The sequence below is a fragment of the Ovis canadensis genome, chromosome 25 (assembly GCF_042477335.2).
Source record: "Ovis canadensis isolate MfBH-ARS-UI-01 breed Bighorn chromosome 25, ARS-UI_OviCan_v2, whole genome shotgun sequence".
NCBI classification, from domain to species: Eukaryota; Metazoa; Chordata; class Mammalia; order Artiodactyla; family Bovidae; genus Ovis; species Ovis canadensis.
Window position 1 is genome coordinate 26,655,707 of NC_091269.1, and position 19,176 is coordinate 26,674,882.

A 19,176-nucleotide genomic window follows, 5' to 3' on the forward strand; every position below is an offset into this window, starting at 1 on the left:
AAGAATCCATAATGGAATAAAAAAGCAAGTAAGGATTGTATAGCAAGATCATTCTGAAATCATTCTTAGAAGCTGAGTCTCAACTGTATCTTCTGTCTCTTTGTCCTTACCTGTTTGGGCACTGGCAAATAGTATACTGATGTGATTAACACAGCAGATAGTAAAAAGTAGATTTTTTATCAAGTGAAGTATCAAAAGGACAGTGACATATTGTGGTTAAAAGTGCAACCCTCCAAACACTTGAGGTGGGCAGAGTTTTAGCATCATTCATATGTTAAAGGATTTTTTTTTTGAAGCATTAATGGAACAAATAACAGCTTTAAAAAAATTATTTTAAAGGGGTGTGGGGGGAGACTGAGGGGACGAATGCAGTAGCTATTAAAACCTAGGCCCTGAGTAATCAAAACAATGTGGAACAGGTACAGGAGTAACAGACCAATGGAATAGAGAACCTAGAATTTTAGATATGATTACACAGCATCTCAAACTAGTGAGGAAAAGATGAATGGTGCTGGAATAACTGGGGAATCACCTGGGGGAAAAATAGGTTGGATACTTAATTTGCACTTTATACCAGGATACACGCCAAGGAATCAAAATTTAGATCTAAAAAAAAAAAAAAATGAATGTTCTAGAAAACATATAGATGAACTATTGCTGTGAACAAGGCATTCTTAACTATCAAAGTCCAGAAGTCACTAAAATAATCAATAAATTAGACTGCACTAAAAAAAAAATTCCATGACAAAACCACCATAAGCAAAGTCAGAAGATAGACAACAAATTGGGAAAAAAGTGTACAGCTTATTATAGACAGAGGACTAATAAGGGTGTGCGTGCTCAGTAGTGTTCAACTCTTTGCGACCCCATGGACTGTAGCCCACCAGACTCCTCTGTCCATGAGATTTCCCAGGAAAGAATACTGAAATGGGTTGCCATTTCCTTCTCCAGGGGATCTTCCTAACCCAGGGGTTAAACTCACATCTCCTTGCATTGGCAGGTGGATTATTTACCAGTGAGCCACTTGGGAAGCCCCCAGAGGATTAATATCCCTGACAAATAAAACACTTCTAGAAATTGATAAGATCAATAGTGCAGTAGAAAAATGGGGAAAAGATACAAACACAAAAGGAAATTAAGATAAACAATAAACCTTAAACAAATGAAAGGTAGTAAGCCTTACCTGTGATACGGAAAAAACTAAAACACAGATATATAAATTTGCATCTTATCAGGATAGCAAAAATCCAACATTTTAATAATACTCATGTTGGTCACGTTGTGGGCAAGCAGGCATTGTTTTAAATTGCACACAAGTATCATCTGGTAACCATCTCCTGTGGAGGGCATATACTACTATCTTTCACAATTACAAATGCTCATGGTCTTTGACCTAAAAATTCCATTTGCAAGAATTTAGACTACAAGTACATATTTACATATGTGTAAAATGGCTTATATAGAATGTCTGGAAATAATCCAAATGCCCATTAATAGAAGACTGGCTAACTAAACAATTGTACATTCATATGTGAGGTGTGAAGTGTATGAAGTGTGAAAGTCGCTCAGTCGTGTCCAACTCTTTGCGACCCCATGGACCATATAGTCCATGGAATTCTCCAGGCTAGAATACTGGAGTGGGTAGACTTTTCCTTCTCCAGGGGATTTTCCCAACCCAGGGATTGAACCCAAGGTCTCCCGCATTGCAGGCGGATTCTTTACCAGCTGAGCCACAAGGGAAGCCCAAGAATACTTGGGTGGGTAGCCTATCCCTTCTCTAGCAGATCTTCCTGACCAGGAATCAAACCAGAGTCTTTGCATTGCAGGTGGATTCTTTACCAACTGAGCTATGAGGGAAGCCCTGTACATTCATATAATGGAATACTAAGCAGTTACCTTAAAAAAAAGTGTGATTAAGTTATCTATTGACATGGGAAGACTACCAAGAAAAACTAAGTGAAAAAAAGCAAACAGTGTGTATATACCACCACTCTTTGGGTAAAAGTGAAGGAAAAAATGAGACTTTCCATTTGTATTTGTTTGTATATGCCTTAAAAATGTATAGACGGAAATATAAGAAACCAAGAACAGAGGTTATTTGTGGTAAGGGCGGGGGAAGGATGTGCAGTATGGAAAGTCGGGCCAAAGACAGAAAGAAGACATTCCACTGTATAGCTTTTCATATTTTTTTTGGTTTTTGAACTATGTGAAAGTATTAGTTATTCAAAAAATTAAATAAAATACATTTAAAAAGCTTTATGAGATTCAATATCAGTCAAAAGATACTAAAAGCTCCCCAAGTTTTAGTTGACTGGTAATAAGCCAGTGTCTAAAATAACACAAATATACCACATTCTGAGCAGAGGCACCAGAGTAAGACTTTCTAGTTTCAAGTTCTAGTCCCACAACCTAGAATGTGACTGTGGACAAATTACTTAGCCTCTCTTCTCCTCGGTTTTCTGATTTAAAAACAGAGAAGTAATTGTACCTACCTGTTAGGGCTCCTGAGAAGATAAATAACCCATGCAAAGCCCTTCAACAGTGGCTGCCAATGCTTGCAATTATTATTTTAAAAAGGAAACCACCACAGACTACTTATTTTCTCTCTTCTCTACCAATTATAACCAAATTTTCATCTCATAAAAGGAAACATTTAAAAGGGGTTTAAAAAAAACAGGATAGGAAGGTTGCAGAAACATTTACTTTAATTCACATTTTCTGTAATCTTGTGGGTACAACAGCAAATCATTTGGAATTCTGTTCAAAATCAAAGCTGCACCTGTAGATGTTACTTCAAATAGAATACACATAAACCTGGTATGTGTCTGTGTTGTTTTTGTTTTACCAAATAATTTCCATGATACCATGCACCCAGTCTGTGTATTTTGGTGAATAGCTATGGTTTCTGCAGGTACTTCAGTTTGCAAAACTGCTGGGAGGCTTACTGTGAACTGTTCCCAAATTTCCAGATGAAGGCAATGCTGATGGAGATCAAAATAGCTGTCCTTGCTTATATACAGTGGCACCTAGGTAAAGTTGGAGAATATGGCACAGTGTTTCATAGACATACAGAGATTACAAGTATTGAACAATTCACAACGTTAAAGTGTCAAAATAAATCGTTTGACTTAGCAAATTTCAAAACTGTAAAAAACCATTCTAATATTCTGTCTGATCCTCCTTGTAATCTAAGAATCAACACAAGAGAAACACTTAAGTTTATCAGTTTTAATACAGAGTATTTCTAATTTACACAGATGTCACTTAAGGGGAAAAAAAAAAAACTCACGCTATTGAAGGAAGGAATATGTTCCTTCTCTTCATTTTCATTACTTTATCAGCTGGTACAATCATTTCTGTCAAGTTATATTATCAAGTGCTGGATTTTTAAATTAGGTGATGAGATAAAGACAAAATGCCAAGAGGTACTGCCAGCCAAGCATTGTCACAATGCAGTCAGTACTCCAATATCACTTCACAATAAAAAGTAGGAGTTGGAAAAAAGTTTGTATCACAAGGATCATAAAACATCACTAGGCTCACAAAACAGAGATTTCTATCACATTCATTTAAGAAATATACACACACACAAAAAAAAGTAGGTTCCCCCCAACAATCTCATTTATGGTAAAGTTAATCAAATAGATTTCAGCTTAAGACTACTTCATTTGTTTATTTTCTTGATAGTGAAAGATTTGTTAAAACCTTTAAAAGAATTTTTTACCCTAACTAGAATTTTTAATTCCTAGAACTCACTCTAAGACACAATTTTAACTAAGCTTGAAACGAATCACAGTAAAGAAAACAAATGGAAATGACCAAAGATTTTTTTCCAGGAAATAGAACTTAAACAATAGACTTTAACTGGGAGAATGGTGAAGTAACACTACCAAAAAGATTTTTAAACTTACAGTAATAATAGACAAAGTGCAAAACATTCACATTTTCTTAGAAAAACACTAAGAATAATTCTTATTAATTTACCAGCAAGATTACCTAGATATTCAACTTTTTAGACAAATTTACCTTAAGGTCCCCCTTTCCCACCAGAGAGTACTTGTATCCCTAAAAATGAAAACAAAAAGTGGAGGAGGCTCCAACCAAATCAGTCTGTTTTATTCAACAAAAATATGCCACCACCACCATCAACAACATGAAAACTCCAGGTCTACAAGGGTTAGAAACTGGGTAAGAAAATAACTAGTGAGCTCTTACTCCCCCCCCCCCCCCAACCATATCCCTGCAAGGGATAGCTACATATTTTTAAAGGGGGGATGAACCAACTAAGTACAAATATGCCACTAAACCATCAGTGAAGACATTTCAGACTTTGGCAGGATAAGATGTGGATTTAAGAGCACTTATTTACTTCATAAAAGACTGATACCCGCATTACTTCTACACAGATGCAACCTTCTAAATTAATCACATTATATATACACTAACACCTTTAACAATAATCAATATTTTAAATATTAAAGATACTTAAATCCCAGGTTTAGAAAATGACAGTTTAGGACTTATAAAGTCATCTGTTGGTACAAGTTGCAAGTTCATTTATATACAAAGAACTAAAAAAGAAAAAGTAAGGAAAAAGGAAGCTTACAGAAGTATAAACTAATTATTTAAACACCAAAGAAAATCAGGTTGAGAGAGGATTGCATAGACTGTATTCAAAAATAAAATCCTTTAAAAATGCTTACTTCAAAATAGTAAGTTTTGTGTATATAATGTTTCCAACTGGTGTTATAAATCCATATAATCCCATTCAAATTTTATCAATATGGAAAATTAAGTATGCCATTTTTGTTTTCTTAAACAAAAATTTCTAAAGTTGGAGTAGGGGCAAAGAGACACAAAACCAACAGAAACTGTTTTCTAGATTCTCAGTAAAGAATCCTGAGCCAGCCCACTGCAGGCCAGGAAATCTGAATGGGTAGCATAGGGGACAGTACTTATTCACCTTTGCTGAAGGTATTTATTCACCTTTAGACCAAAACAGAACAGCAACAACAACAGCAAGTATTAATCTTAAAACCAATGACATTGAAGTTGGAGTCTTGGGGATTCTTAAGTAACTACTGTAATTATACATTGAAAGGGTCATTCGTCACGCAGACACTTCCGTATGATAGATGGTGACACACCGAGCTAGGCAAGGCTAAATACATTTAAAAATCATTGACAAATTTTTGTTACTGATACCGGCCCTAAGCATCATTTGCTCTCTAGCTCTCCTTTTAACAGTGTTACTTGGATGGAGACAGACATTTTTAAGTTTGACTAATGGAAATAAAGAACAGAATAAACACAAAGCCAACTCTTTGTGAATATTCTGCTGTTCAGAATATATTCAACAGATGGTAACACATGGAATTAAACACAAAATTAGTATAACTTACATGTTTTAAAAGTATATACTTCATTTATAAATATCTCTAGTTGATAATCTATTAAGAAGCATAAATATTCAAGTGAACATTTGAATTTTCTCTTTAAGAGCTCAGAATTCTTGACATCTGATTAGTCTCCTTTTGCTGAAATGTCCAAGACTAAAAAGGCTTCACACAGTCACTTTATGTCTCTAATTAGACATATAAAAGCCTCTATTACCTACTGTGTTGTAATAAAACTTTGAAATTCTGTAACTCTCTTATACTTGTAGAGAGCCTACAAGAAAAAAAAAAAGCATATTAGTACAGCTAATATGATGTGTACACATTTCATATTATTGATGCTGTCATATGGACTATAATTTGAAAGCAAACTGAAAATAATGTTTCACTGAACAATGAAGCTTCCATTTTTTAAAGCATATGCTATAATTATTAAAGACTGGCAAAACAGAGCTGTAGTTTGTTACTTTTGATTTAGAAGGGGCAAAGTTACTTCCTATTAGCAACAAATTCTAGATCAATGATGGGAACAGTGATATGATAATTCATTACAATAAAGAATCTCAAATCATTTACATTTGGCCTTAAAAATTCATTTTGCACTCTCCTCTGTAAATGTCCAATTCTTTCTTATTGTTCCCCAAACAATGGATTTGTTTCAACACAAACACTGATCTATTTTAACACAAAGGTACAGATTCTATTTATCTGCCTACTGTTGAACCCCGATGCCCTCCAGCCACCCATATTTATTTGTTGTTGTTAGTCACTTATTCGTGTCCAATTTTTCGATCCTGTATACTGTAGCCCACCAGGCTCCTCTGTTCATGGAATTTCCCAGGCAAAGAATACTGGAGTGGGTTGTCATTTCCGTCTCCAGGGACCCATATTTATAGTGTTCAATAAATAATTACTGGCTGACTGAATGAATGAATAAAATACTTCTCAGCCCAAACTCAGAAGTAAAACTCTGAAATGGGAATCATTAAAAAAGAAATTCTATAAGCTCAATTATCCTTATGTATAATTCAGGTTTATACAATAAAAATCTCACATTTTTCTTTCTGTAACTTAAGATGATATAGAATACAGTACTGAGCTTTTATTTATTTTTTGAGCGCCTTTAAGTACATAATAAGTAATCACTTTTCTTATATTGAGCTTAAGGTATGGTAGGCAATGTTCTGAGCCCATCACACATGTAATCTCATTAATTGTAAACAAAACAAAACAAAAAACTCTACAAAGTAGATAAAATTAATCCTGATTTTATATTTTAAGAACACTGTGCATGCTAAGTTGCTTCCATTGTGTTGGACTCTTTGTGACCCTATGGACCACCAGGCTCTTCTGTCCAAGGTATTCTCCAGGCAAGAACACTGGGTGAGTTGCCTGCCCTCCTCCAGGGGATCTTCCCCACCCAGGGCTCAAAGCCGCATCTCTTAGGTCTCCTGCATTGGCAGGCAGGTTCTTTACCACTATTACCACCTGGGACGCCCATTTAGGAACCCTGAGGCTTAAATAAATCAAGTAATTTTCTCAGGGTCACTCAGCTAGTGGGTAGGATTCTAACAGGCTCATCAGATCCCAGGACCATACGGCCTCTCAAAAAACATCTATGTTCTCTATGGTCTCAAGAACATTTTCTTTATACTCTTACAAGCTGTAGATGAACAGAAAATGAATTCTTACTCAAATCCTCAGAATATTAGAGAAGTAAAAATGTTTATTAGGAGAAAATATGATTATTAAGCAAAATAAATGTGTAAAATCATATTCTGTACCTCAAATTACCCATTTAAAAAAAAACAACTATCAAAATACATATGAAGATATGGTAGAGACCAAGGCCCTTACCTAAAGAAAAGAGAGCTCAGTAAAGAGCAGCAGTTGAAAAAATTATGCTCAAAGTCTGATTTAGATACAAAAATGGAGAGTATCAGAAAACTCAAGGTTTTATACAAGCTAACATTTTACCAGGAGCGTACAGACTCGGCAGCACGTGTGGGACCTGAGTCTCTGTGAAGATGCATCCGAAAGCTCACACGTTATGACACAGGACAGAGTGCCCACACTCCCTGTTACTATTCTCAGACAGACACAGCATGGCTGCATCGATCTACTGCTTCACTGGTACTCTCAGAGGGACACTAAAATATGCTGTAGGACTCAACAGGTTATTAATCCCCTCTCTATTTATACTCAGGAAAATAAACCACTTGATAGAAATGCTGAAACTATCAAAAATTGGCTGCTAGTGTAGCAAAGACATTTGCAGGGTATTCAAAGTAAAGAAAGCACATTTCCCAGCATTCTGTGGCTAGAACCAAAAACAGCGCTCATTATATGTCTCCGCCCACTAGCATTATGGACAAAGCAATGCTGCGCTGGGTGCCCTAGCTGAGGTAGAACTGCATTATATAGGTTGTTAGACCAAGAAAACTCCCAGTTCACTTAAGAACGAGTACACAAACTCCCCAAAGTATAACAAAAGAATTCTGTGGTTAGTGCAGCCAAAATCATTTACTATATAAATGAACTAATAATCAGGTGGAAGACACAATGAACAGATCTGATTAACAATTATTATTTACTTTCACATGTTTTTCTAAATTTTCTATAATGACCATGAATTACTTTAATAATTAAGGGTAGAGAAAGATGAATATTTTAAAAGAGCTTTAAAAAGCAGACGGCTGTTATTTGTTTTCCTGGGAGGATAAGGGTGATTAAATTAGGCTGTTCCTTATTTGTGTAACCATCCCACCCTGAGTATCATAACCCTTAAGAAAAGAAAGGTTTCTCACATCTAGTCTAGTCATAGAAAAATTTAAGTATTTTTTAAGTACTGAGTGTATTAGAGCACTGAACGCCCAGTGGTGTTTGTAAATTACCATCACCACCAGCCCTACTGCCGTGGACTTCAGAGGGCTTCTTATAATTTAAAAGTGTCACGTGGACCCTCATTTTACCTTCATGTTAACTCCATGGGAAAGATTTTTACTTCTCTTCATGGCACAGAGAAAGGAAATAAACTGGGAGAAAGGAATGATGTACCTGAGCTCATGCTGCCAGGAAATGGCAGGGCCGGGATTCCAGAATGCTAATATCTGACTGAGTCCAGCACTCTCTAGAGAGCAATGAAAGGTAAAACAGCCTCTGTGGAAAATTCTTAAAGAGATGGGAATACCAGACCACCTGACCTGCCTCCTGAGAAACCTGTATGCAGGTCAAGAAGCAACAGTTAAAACTGGACATGAAACAACAGACTGGTTCCAAATCGAGAAAGGAGTACATCAAGGCTGTATATTGTCACCCTGCTTATTTAACTTATATGCGTCATGAGAAATGCTGGGCTGGATGAAGCACAGGCTGGAATCAAGATTGCTGGGAGAAATATCAATAACCTCAGATATGCAGATGATACCACCCTTATGGCAGAAAGTGAAAAAGAACTAAAGAGCCTCTTGATTAAAGAGAAAGAGGAAAGTGAAAAAGCTGGCTTAAAGCTCAACATTCAGAAAACGAAGATCATGGCATCCAATCCCATCACTTCACGGCAAATAGATGGGGAAACAATGGAAACAGTGACAGACTTTATTTTGGGGGGACTCCAAAATCCCTGCAGATGGTGACTGCAGCCATGAAATAAAAGATGCTTGCTCCTTGGAAGAAAAGCTATGACCAACCTAGACAGCATATTAAAAAGCAAAGACATTACTTTGCCAACAAAGGTCCTTCTAGTCAAAGCTATGGCTTTTCCAGTAGTCATGTACGGATGTGAGAGTTGAACTATAAAGAAAGGTGAGGTGAAGTCGCTCAGTCGTGTCCCACTCTTTGCGACCCTGTGGACTGTAACCTACTAGGCTTCTCCGTCCATGGGATTCTCCAGGCAAGAATACTGGAGTGGATTGCCATTTCCTTCTCCAGGGGATCTTCCCAACCCAGGGATCGAACCCGGGTCTCCCACACTGGAAGCAGATGCTTTAACCTCTGAGCCACCAGGGAAGCCCTGAGCACCAAAGAATTGATGCTTTTGAATTGTAATGTTGGAGAAGACTCTGGAGAGTCCCTTGGACAGCAAGGGGATCAAACCAGTCGATCCTAAAGGAGATCAACCCTGAATATTCATTGGAAGAACTGATGTTGAAACTGAAGCTCCAATACATTGGCCACCTGATGTGAAGAACTGACTCACTGGAAAAGACCCTGATACTGGGAAAGAGTGAAGGCGAGAGGAGAAGGGGATGACAGAGGATGAGATGGTTGGCTGGCATCACCAACTCAATGAGCATGAGTCTGAGTAGGCTCTGGGAGTTGGTGATGGACAGGTGAGCCTGGCTGCTGCAGTCCGTGGGGTCCAAAGAATCAGACACAACTGAGCGACTGAACTGAACTGAGCTAGAGAACTGAAGCTGGAAGGGCTGCATTTGTGAATATTCCTTATGAGACTGAGAGAAATTTCGAGGAAGTTGATATCTGGTTCTTTCTCAATTTAATTTTATTTAGATTTAAATAGATTTAAAGAAGCAGATTCACAGCTACAGAGAACTAGTGGTGACCAGTGGTGGAGAGGAAAGGGAAAGGGACAATATAGGGGTAACAAGTTAAAGGTACAAACTATTATACATAAAATAAACTACAAGGACACACTGTACAACACAGGAATACAGCCAACATTTTATAATAAGTATAAATGGAGTTGTTGTAGTGTGTTGTTTAGTCACTAAGTCACCTCTGTCTCTTGCAACCCATGGACTATAGCCCGCCAGGCTACTCTGTCCATGGAATTTTCCAGGCAAGAATACTAGAGTGGATTGCCATTTCCTTCTCCAGGGAATCTCCCTGACCCAGGCATCGAATGCAGGTTTCCTGCATTGCAGGAGGATTCTTTACCATTTGAGCCACCAGGGAAGCCCATGAGAAGAGTTCTCACCTTCCAAAAGCATTTAAAAGAGCAACTATTTCCTGTCGAGTGAGTTGGAAGCCTTTAGATGGGCTGTTCTCTGGAAGCTTTTGGATTTCTTTTTCAGAGAATAATATCTTCAGGGCAGTTCCTAAACCCTGAGTCTAAAGAAAATAGTGATAAACTTGCAATTAAATTCACATAATAATAATTGCTATAAAAGTTTAAAGAAACATTCAGTCATTGTGATGCGATGGCAGGAAATTCAAATGAACTGAACTTTTCACCAAAATATTCAACTATGCAAAATATAGTTTCTACTTCTCACAGATTATGCATATGATAAATTTATTGAAGCTGTTAAGGAAACCTGAAAAGTTTAACACCTTTTGGATATACATCATACTATTCCAAATTACTAAAATGCCATTTTTTTAACCAAGAAAATATCACATTAGGATTAAAAGTGTTCAATATGTAACCTTGAAAGCATTCTTTCTAGCCCCTAGCAATTCAAAACTTAGAAATCATTATAAGTTCTTAGTCATACCTACACTTAATAATTTCTCAATTATTAGCACTAGAGAAAAAGAAAAATCTGATTTCAGTGTATTCACCATTAAAAAATATTCCATCTCCTGACTTTCTATGACTTACTATCATCTTTGTAAAAAGATGATAGAAAATATCACACAAGCCTTTTTACACTGAAATATATAGGGAAATGGGCCTGCTGTGCAGACTTTCCTATTTTGTGACTAGGGGACCTCCTTCTTCTGATCACTGATGCCAAATCAGTGATTAAAATTTGATAATTAAGTTTTTTATATGATTACATTTTACCTTCTAAATAGGTATGTAAAATACCAATAGTCTATTTATAATCACCCAGCTTCAGAAATGAAATCTGATATTGTACCAACAGAAACAGATATAATAAAACTAAAATCATTAACCTAGAATAACAGAAAAAACAACCTTACACACATACATATAACACACTAATTTTTTTCATAAAATAGCGAAACCATACTTTGGATCTCTAATTCAATGAACAATGAGGACATTTCAACAAAAACTTTCAACTTCTCAGTGCAGAAACGTAAGGTTAGTAACAGTTTCAGAACAGAAAGCCATACACAAACCTGTAGCTTCCCCCATAACCTGCATTTGTCGCATCCCACGCAGTCCATTATACGGGAGATGTTCTTGAAATGTAACCGGAATTCCTCCTAATGTGCAGAAAATATTTCCATTCTGATTAGATGTTAAAAATTAAACTGCATTTATCTGAATTCTAAAACCATTTTGAAGCTTATTAATGAATGAGTTGTGTTTTTCAACAATGAAGAAAATAATCTGGATTTGTACAGCATAGCATGCATATGAAATAGCTAACATTAATAGCATTTTATAAAATTCACTCCACATATTAATTCAACCAATCTTTTAATGAGAGGCTACTCCATGCAAAGCACCAACATGTTCACTGTGGGGGACACGAGTAAATCATGCATGGTTTTTACTTTGAACGAGCTTAACTGCTGCTTCCATTTGATGTCTGCATACAACCAGTGGCAAATACATATCTACATTATGCTTGATTTATTTCGGATGCACTGCTTTGTGTAAGCGTGAATCAGAAAGCTAGTCCTGGAACAATGACCAATTCCCACGCCTCTCCTTAGGATGACCCCACATTTGTGCATGCGCTCTGTCACCATGGATGGCCACAGCGTGTGGTCTCGCAGTCCCCCACATTCGCTAAGGCTGCTTCTCCAGGGACGCTCACGCACTGGATCCTTGAATGGTGCTGGGTTAGTTCCCCACACAATTAGGTAACTCTTCTGCCTGTGATCTGTGCACGGGCTTCTATGACACTAAGGTCAGTCTCAGCTTCTCTGAGAACAACACTAAGAGAAAGTTTCCTCATCCTTTTCATTGGGCAAGTGTAGGAAATAAACATCATTTTATTGTACTGAGGTAAACGTTTCATTGCAAAGGGCTGGAGTGAGTCACCTGAAAACTCTGGCCCATCAAAAGCCCAGCCCTGCTGCCCAAAGTGTTTGGAGGAATCTGTAGCTTGGCCAAAAGAAAGACAATAGAAACATCCAAAAACTCCCTTGTGCTCCATTCTCATAGAATTCACATGCTTTGGAGCAGATGGAAAAATGGATTTAAATTCTCCTTTATATACCTTTGAAAAGTAGCAAACCAAATCTCCAGCATTTTACACTTTAAAAGCTAGTTGTGAAACTTTAGTCTGGTCTCAATCTTACCTTCCTCATCTATAAAAAAAGATACATAATTACAGTTGTCTTGATCAAAAGTATAAAATTTATATAAACACATAAAGTAGGAAGCATTACAAAAATGAATTAACATTATGTTAAATACCATAATACTAATATACCTCTAAAACCATAAATCAAAACAGCCTTCCAAAACTAAAATACAGTATGGCTAAACTATTTCATTTCAGAAATACTAAGCAACGCTGACTAATTTATTCATTCTTGTAGCATGTCTACATCTAAAATATCCTGGGGCCAAACATGTTTCAGAATTCAGAATTTTTCAGATTTTAGAAATAAAGTACATAACACTGTTTATTATGAAACACCCCACTGGAGTATACAGCAACACCTTATAATCAAATATATGATTGTTTTTGTAGCAAAATGTAATAATAATCATACAAAGCAGAATTTTTAAAAAAAAACACTGTACTATCTTTACATCAGTTCAGGTTAGACTTCCTTGGTGGCTCAGACGGTATAGTTCAGGTTAGACTTCCCTGGTGGCTCAGACGGTAAAGCGTCTGCCTACAGTGAAGGAGACCCAGGTTCAATCCCTGGGTCAGGAAGATCTCCTGCAGAAGGAAATGGCAACCCACTCCAGTATTCTTGCCTGGAAAATCCCATGGATGGAGGAACCTGGTAGGCTACAATCCATGGGGTGGCAAAGAGTTGGAGACGACTGAGTAACTTCACTTTCACTAACTATCTTTACATCAGTTCAGGTTAGGTTTTGCTAACAAATTAATTTGCACCAAACATAAGAAAAATGTTCCAGTGGTTGGAGCTTTTGGATTTCAGAATTGTATATAAAAAAGTATAGAGCTGTAGGAGAAGACTATTTGCCAGTCAATTTCAAATACTTCTATCAAACTGTAAAGGTATAATGTATTCCTTAATTACTGTAAGCCCATGGTCCCCAACCTTTTAGGCACTAGGGACCGGTTTCATGGAAGATAATTCTCCCATGAACAGGGAGGGGGGATGGTTTCAGGATGATTCAAACACATTACATTTATTGTGCACTTTATTTCATCAGTTCCACCTCAGATCATCAAGCGTTAGATCCGGGAGACTGGGGCCCTCTGCTGTAAGCAAATGAAAATGAAGTGCTCCTAATGTGAAGTTTCATAATGTTCCTAAAATATAGTCTCTTTCTGATATCCCAAGTCAACAGATAATTTTTGCCTTATATGTTAGTCCATAAGTACAAAAACATAATAGTCTGAAAACCTGTAATAGTTCATAAGATAAACTTTTGAAAATACACTATTACTATCTTCTAAGTGGCTAACAGTGCATGATTGCTTTTAAGATGCATCAAAACGACAAGAAAGAAAAAGAAAACTTCCTCTCAAAATAATGTCTTTTAAAAGGACAATTACAAAGGTGTCATTAGAGCTACAACTGAAGATTCACTAAGCAGGGGGGCAAACTAGAGAGAAAAAAGGAATTGAGAGGAGTTTTTTGTATCATTTACAATAAAATCCAATCAGACCAACCAGATTGAGAACTGGGAAAGGAAGTTTAGAGGAAAAATGTTAAAACACAACCAGTCAGCTGCTCTCCACTCTTCCCACCAATCAAGAACTTTTTACCTTTAACGACTTGGCCCCCTTTTTGTCACCTGCAAACATGGATTTCTCGTCAAAGTGCATGGGAAAGGACCTGATGAAACGAAAATATTGTAAGTTACAGATGAAAAATTCAAGTTCTGGTAGAATTTTCTATCCCTACAAATATTTAAAATTCATAATTTACTCATGTGTAAGGTTTGGGTAACATGAGAAAGTGGCAATAGTTTACATTGTTAGCATTTCAAAAAATGTAATGCACAATTTACCTTAAGCATTTTTTAACCCAACTTTCCTCCATGCTCATTTTAACAATCAGTAAACTGCAATTTCATAGACCCAGGATATTTTTTTTAAGGTTAAACTGTAGAATGTAAAGCTAATGTTCTCTTAGGTAATCTATCCTTATGCTAACACATATTACCATGAATTTAAATAGCAACTGGAAGAAAACAAACACTAAAATAACATTAAATTTTGGCACTACATAAAATTTAAAGTTATATTTAAAAATACAGCCTATTCTCGAGTGTGAAAGTTTATGCAATAAAACTTTTCGGTCAACATTTTTAGAAAAAAAATTTAAAACGCTGCCATCCAATGGAACACTGTCCTTCTCAGTTCTAATTCTCCCTTTTCCTAACCAGCTTTCAGGAGTCAGTTTTTGTTGTATTTCAAGAACTACCTCATCCAATTATAGAGTGGAAAATTTCAGATCACTGATAATTCAAGTCTTACTTTGTATCTTGAAAGATATTCAGTAGAAGGGTTTTTGTGTCAGCATCTTCTTGCACATTTCCAGTGTAAAGGTCGACAATTGAGCGCTCAAAGTATGGGGCCACTTTTGATAAAGCTCGAAGCTCAATTAAATATAGGAAGTACAGATTCTTTAGCCTTCTTGGGCCTTCTCCCTTGGTCTCCACAGGGTCGAATCGGCGTTTAAATTCTTTTATGTTAGGTCCCCAGCTAGGTTTACCCCAGGTTTCTAAAAAAGAAATATACTATGTACTTTTAATAAGTAGGATTTTTTTCTCTAGAGAATATATTCTTTTCCCCAACAATTTTTATACTGATAGAAAAAATGTGATTACCTTCCAAAAGATAATTTGCACACAGATGTAAATTAATACTAGCATGAAGTCCCGATATAAGCTTATAGAAGACTCTTTTCTCCAGACACAAACCTAGTCAGAAAAATATTGAAAAAGAAATTACATCCGTTTAGATAACAGAAATACTGAATCAAGAGGATTAGGTATGCAGGCTTATTTTTAAAGTTAAGATTCAAGGACATTAAAAATAAATCAAGGAACTATATGAAATAATTAGTTTGAGAGCCTCTCACTAGCAGATAAAATAAGATTTTGACTTCAGGAGGTAACTGAATATGATAACTTAATGCAGAATAAGATACAAATGTCTGGACTTCTGAAGGTCCAAACACTCGAGCAGATGCGCTTGGTTAAGTCCACATGTTACCCAGAAGGCAACAGCACAGATACTCTGTGGTTCAGGCTAAACTAAAGCAGACATAAAGTCACTGCTTTGGCTTAACAATAGCTGTTTCTCCTTTTCCCTTCCCTACAGATGTCTTATTTGAACCTACTTGATAGTGGAGGAAGAAGAAACTGAAACTGAATTCTCTCCTTCTTCTAGACTATTATTATTTATTTTTGAAGCCAGGCCCTCGGCAGTGAAAGTGGGGAATCCTAACCAAAGGACCACCAGGGAATTCCCCTTCTTCTAGATTCTTTACTGTGTCTTATTAATCCTTTGTCCTGGATTTCTCTACTTAACTACATGTTCTGCTTCTCAGGAGCCCAGACGTAGAAGACAGACATCCAGCCAATAGAAAAATGTGTGCTATTTACTCTGTGAGTAAAACCGCATCAAGATGGAGTTTAGGACTGTGATGGAAGTTTATCTTATGTAGCCTTCTTAAGCCCCATAGGCTTTTGCTGAAAACAGAGGTCAAGATAATTTCGTCATCCTATCCTACCCCTGCCTCCACTTAAAAATATTTTCTCTTATTGTAAGAGTGAATGTGAATGTGAAGTACACTGTGAATGTACTTACTGCTATTAAGTAAAATTTGAAATGCCCAAGAAAGTAAATTTTATACTGTATTTTCCACAGTAAAAAGGGAACAATATTTTTAGAAAATATTCTTTATAGAAAAATTTAAAAACAAAAATGCAAAAACCAAGTCTTTAAGAATCCACCAGATCCAGAACAATGAGCTTTTCCCCTTTTCTACCACTTAACAGAGTTATGTCTTTTTTTGCTTTTTTTTTTTCCACTTTCCCCATGGGGAAAAAATTGGCTCCAATAGTGGAAACTAAGAAATAATCTCATTTATATGCGGGAGGCTTTTTAAGCCATTAAGAGTATGGATGTGGCTTACTTTGCATCTTCTTAGGATCTTTTAGATCTTCAATTTACTTTCCCTTTGTGTTCTACAACAGATGGCTCTGAATCAAGTAGCTTCTAATAGGAAAAAATAATTATTTTGAGATCTCATTTCCTAATTCAGAATTCTTCCTAGAATATTCTCATCTCATCTCATGGATAGAGTGTTGTGCATGCTAAGTTGCTTCAGTTGTGTCCAACTCTTTGCAACCCTATGGACTGTAACACACGAGGCTCCTCTGTCCATGGGATTCTCCAGCTAAGAATACTGGAGTGGGTTGCCATGCCCTCCTCCAGGGGATCTTCCTGACCTAGGGATGGACCTCGTCTCCTGCGATGGCATGCAGTTCTTTAGCATTAGCGCCACCTGGGAAACCCCATGGATAAAGGTAGAAATTAAATTCTATTTTGTGGTTTCCTCATAATAAATAAAAATTAAATGCAGCATTTACCTCTTAAAAAAAAATCATATGGCCAAGTTTATGGTAACAAGGGATATAAACAATACAAATAACTTTGATAAAACATTAGGTACTAAATTCTCTTGTAGTAAAACTTTTAATCAAATCTGTTATCAAGTAGCAAAATGATCAGATTTGAGGTTCACTTTTTCTTCCTTTCAACCTAAGCAGTAAAATATCTAAAGATAAGAGAATGGAAAATAAGCAAAGCAAAGCTCATGAAAATTCATATGCCTAAAAATGAGAGAGGCAATTCAAATTTGCAAAGTCCACAGAGCTCCTTACCTAAAACAGGGATGGGTAGTAAGTGGGAAGGAAGGAAGAAAAATCTATACTTCCATAAACTGAAAATTAGGCAACTTCAAGAAAAATCTTATCAATAAAAGATGCCAAGTGAATGCACCAAGAAGATATACAATACTCTTAGCAGGAAAGTGCTGGAGAGCTGACCCCCACCTGCAGTCTGCTGCCAGGCCAATGCCTAGCAAATCCAGCTGCTGACTTTAGAAAGTGGTTCTCCTCTTTCTATTCTGGATTTAATTTCATTCAAATTCATTTTCACTAACCAAACTATAGGACGACAATATATAATTTTTTTCTCACAGAAGGGCTAGATTTACTGCAATACTATTATTTGGCATTTGTACATTGTTTAGTGATTCTCAAAGCAATTTTCATAGGCATCATCTACACTCACAGTGTAGGTAAGTTGGATGGCTACTGCCACTCTTGTGCCCCAGATCAGCAACCTGAATCTCAGAGAAATTGAGTCAGATGCCTATATTTGGGGGTGCTCATTGAACTTCCATCAATAGGATACTAGGAGATTCTGGGGTACACAGTATATATCCCAGAATTTGACACTGCCCATAAATTTCATTCTTATCCTCCATTATCAATATGCAGAGTCTTTGCCCACCTCTTTTAAACTAAATACTATTTTTTGCAATTTGTACTTTTAGAATAAAGCTAATTAAACAACGCTAAGCATCTTTTCCCACATTGGCCATTTGTCAGTGTAATTCCTAGCAGTATTTGCACATCGAAAATAATTCATTAAAAAAACAGAGAAATCTCATTCATAATATAACATTACTAACAAACATAAGAATCTAGTATATTGGGATTATATTACTTTATTCTTTAGTTTAGACTGTATGTTTAAACATGTTTAAAATCTTCTGAATTCAAATTCATCTTCCCTTAATTTCATATACAAAAAAACCCACTTTCTTTCAAACAGAATGTCTCTACTTAACAAACCAGACTTGCATAATGCTTCCTAGAAAAGTAGTTTGGATGAATATTACATACAGAATGGAAATAAGACTGGGAACCAGTTATGAAAATGTGATGACCATATCTGCCCTGTGTATTTCCATAACACTGGTTTTTAGCTGACCAATATCCTCAACATTTTCAAATAATTTTATCCTGAACTACAATAACATAAAACCTGTTATTTTCTTTCAAACACTGTCAAGATTAGTTGTCTAGGTAATGAATCCTAAAACTTACAAATATATATTAAACGAATCTTTTTGTAAGATGCCAATACGTTTAAAATGCAGACATTAGGTTACCTTCTAGCCATGTGTAGAATGATTCTCCTAAAAAACAAAGCAAAAACAATAAAAATTATATATACATATTTACTTAAAGGCTTAAATATCCATAAGGTTGAAGAGAAACAATCTTAAGTTTGCCTTTGATGATAACAACCAAAGCACTGTTCAAAAATTCCAGAAAAAAACAATTGTAATACAAAAATCAAATTACTAATTATCCTATTTTTCCTGAACCAGTAAAGCTACATATACTTCCTTAATTATCTAAAAATACTAAGTTTCAAGGGATAATAAAAAAAGTTCTCTAGTTTTCAAGATAATTCTTCAGAAAAGTTAGTGACCAGAATATGAAGGGACCTTACTATGTGTACCATGCTAAAAGAACTAATCCTAGCCCACTATTGTTCTGAGTGAAAAGGAAAATGGCAGTCAATAAGGATAAAAATAGTTAATATACTTCCTAAGTTACCCATCCTTATTTTAATTGTTTAAAGCAAAGCATGAGGATGAAAACTCAACACACAGATGGCTGAGCAAGGAGTATAGAGGATAAATTAAGATGGTG

The 19,176-nt window shown here is 36.1% G+C and overlaps 1 protein-coding gene across 2 annotated transcripts in view; it reads right to left on the reverse strand.

The window, feature by feature from the left end:
- Nucleotides 1-2,687: 2,687 nt before the first annotated feature.
- Nucleotides 2,688-19,176, reverse strand: part of ERO1B (endoplasmic reticulum oxidoreductase 1 beta) — a 61,198-nt gene continuing 44,709 nt past the window's right edge. Inside the window, exons 10-18 of one of the 2 annotated variants that reach the window (XM_069571597.1) lie at nucleotides 18,627-18,653; nucleotides 15,265-15,357; nucleotides 14,912-15,158; nucleotides 14,198-14,267; nucleotides 11,448-11,534; nucleotides 10,333-10,466; nucleotides 5,614-5,670; nucleotides 4,027-4,065; nucleotides 2,688-3,026 (exon numbers count right to left, since the gene is read on the reverse strand). In XM_069571597.1, coding sequence (XP_069427698.1) covers nucleotides 3,011-3,026; nucleotides 4,027-4,065; nucleotides 5,614-5,670; nucleotides 10,333-10,466; nucleotides 11,448-11,534; nucleotides 14,198-14,267; nucleotides 14,912-15,158; nucleotides 15,265-15,357; nucleotides 18,627-18,653 — 770 coding nt within the window. In that variant the 3' untranslated portion in view covers nucleotides 2,688-3,010. The remainder of the gene's footprint in view (nucleotides 3,027-4,026; nucleotides 4,066-5,613; nucleotides 5,671-10,332; nucleotides 10,467-11,447; nucleotides 11,535-14,197; nucleotides 14,268-14,911; nucleotides 15,159-15,264; nucleotides 15,358-18,626; nucleotides 18,654-19,176) is intronic. The other variant, XM_069571598.1, reaches the window with a different exon arrangement.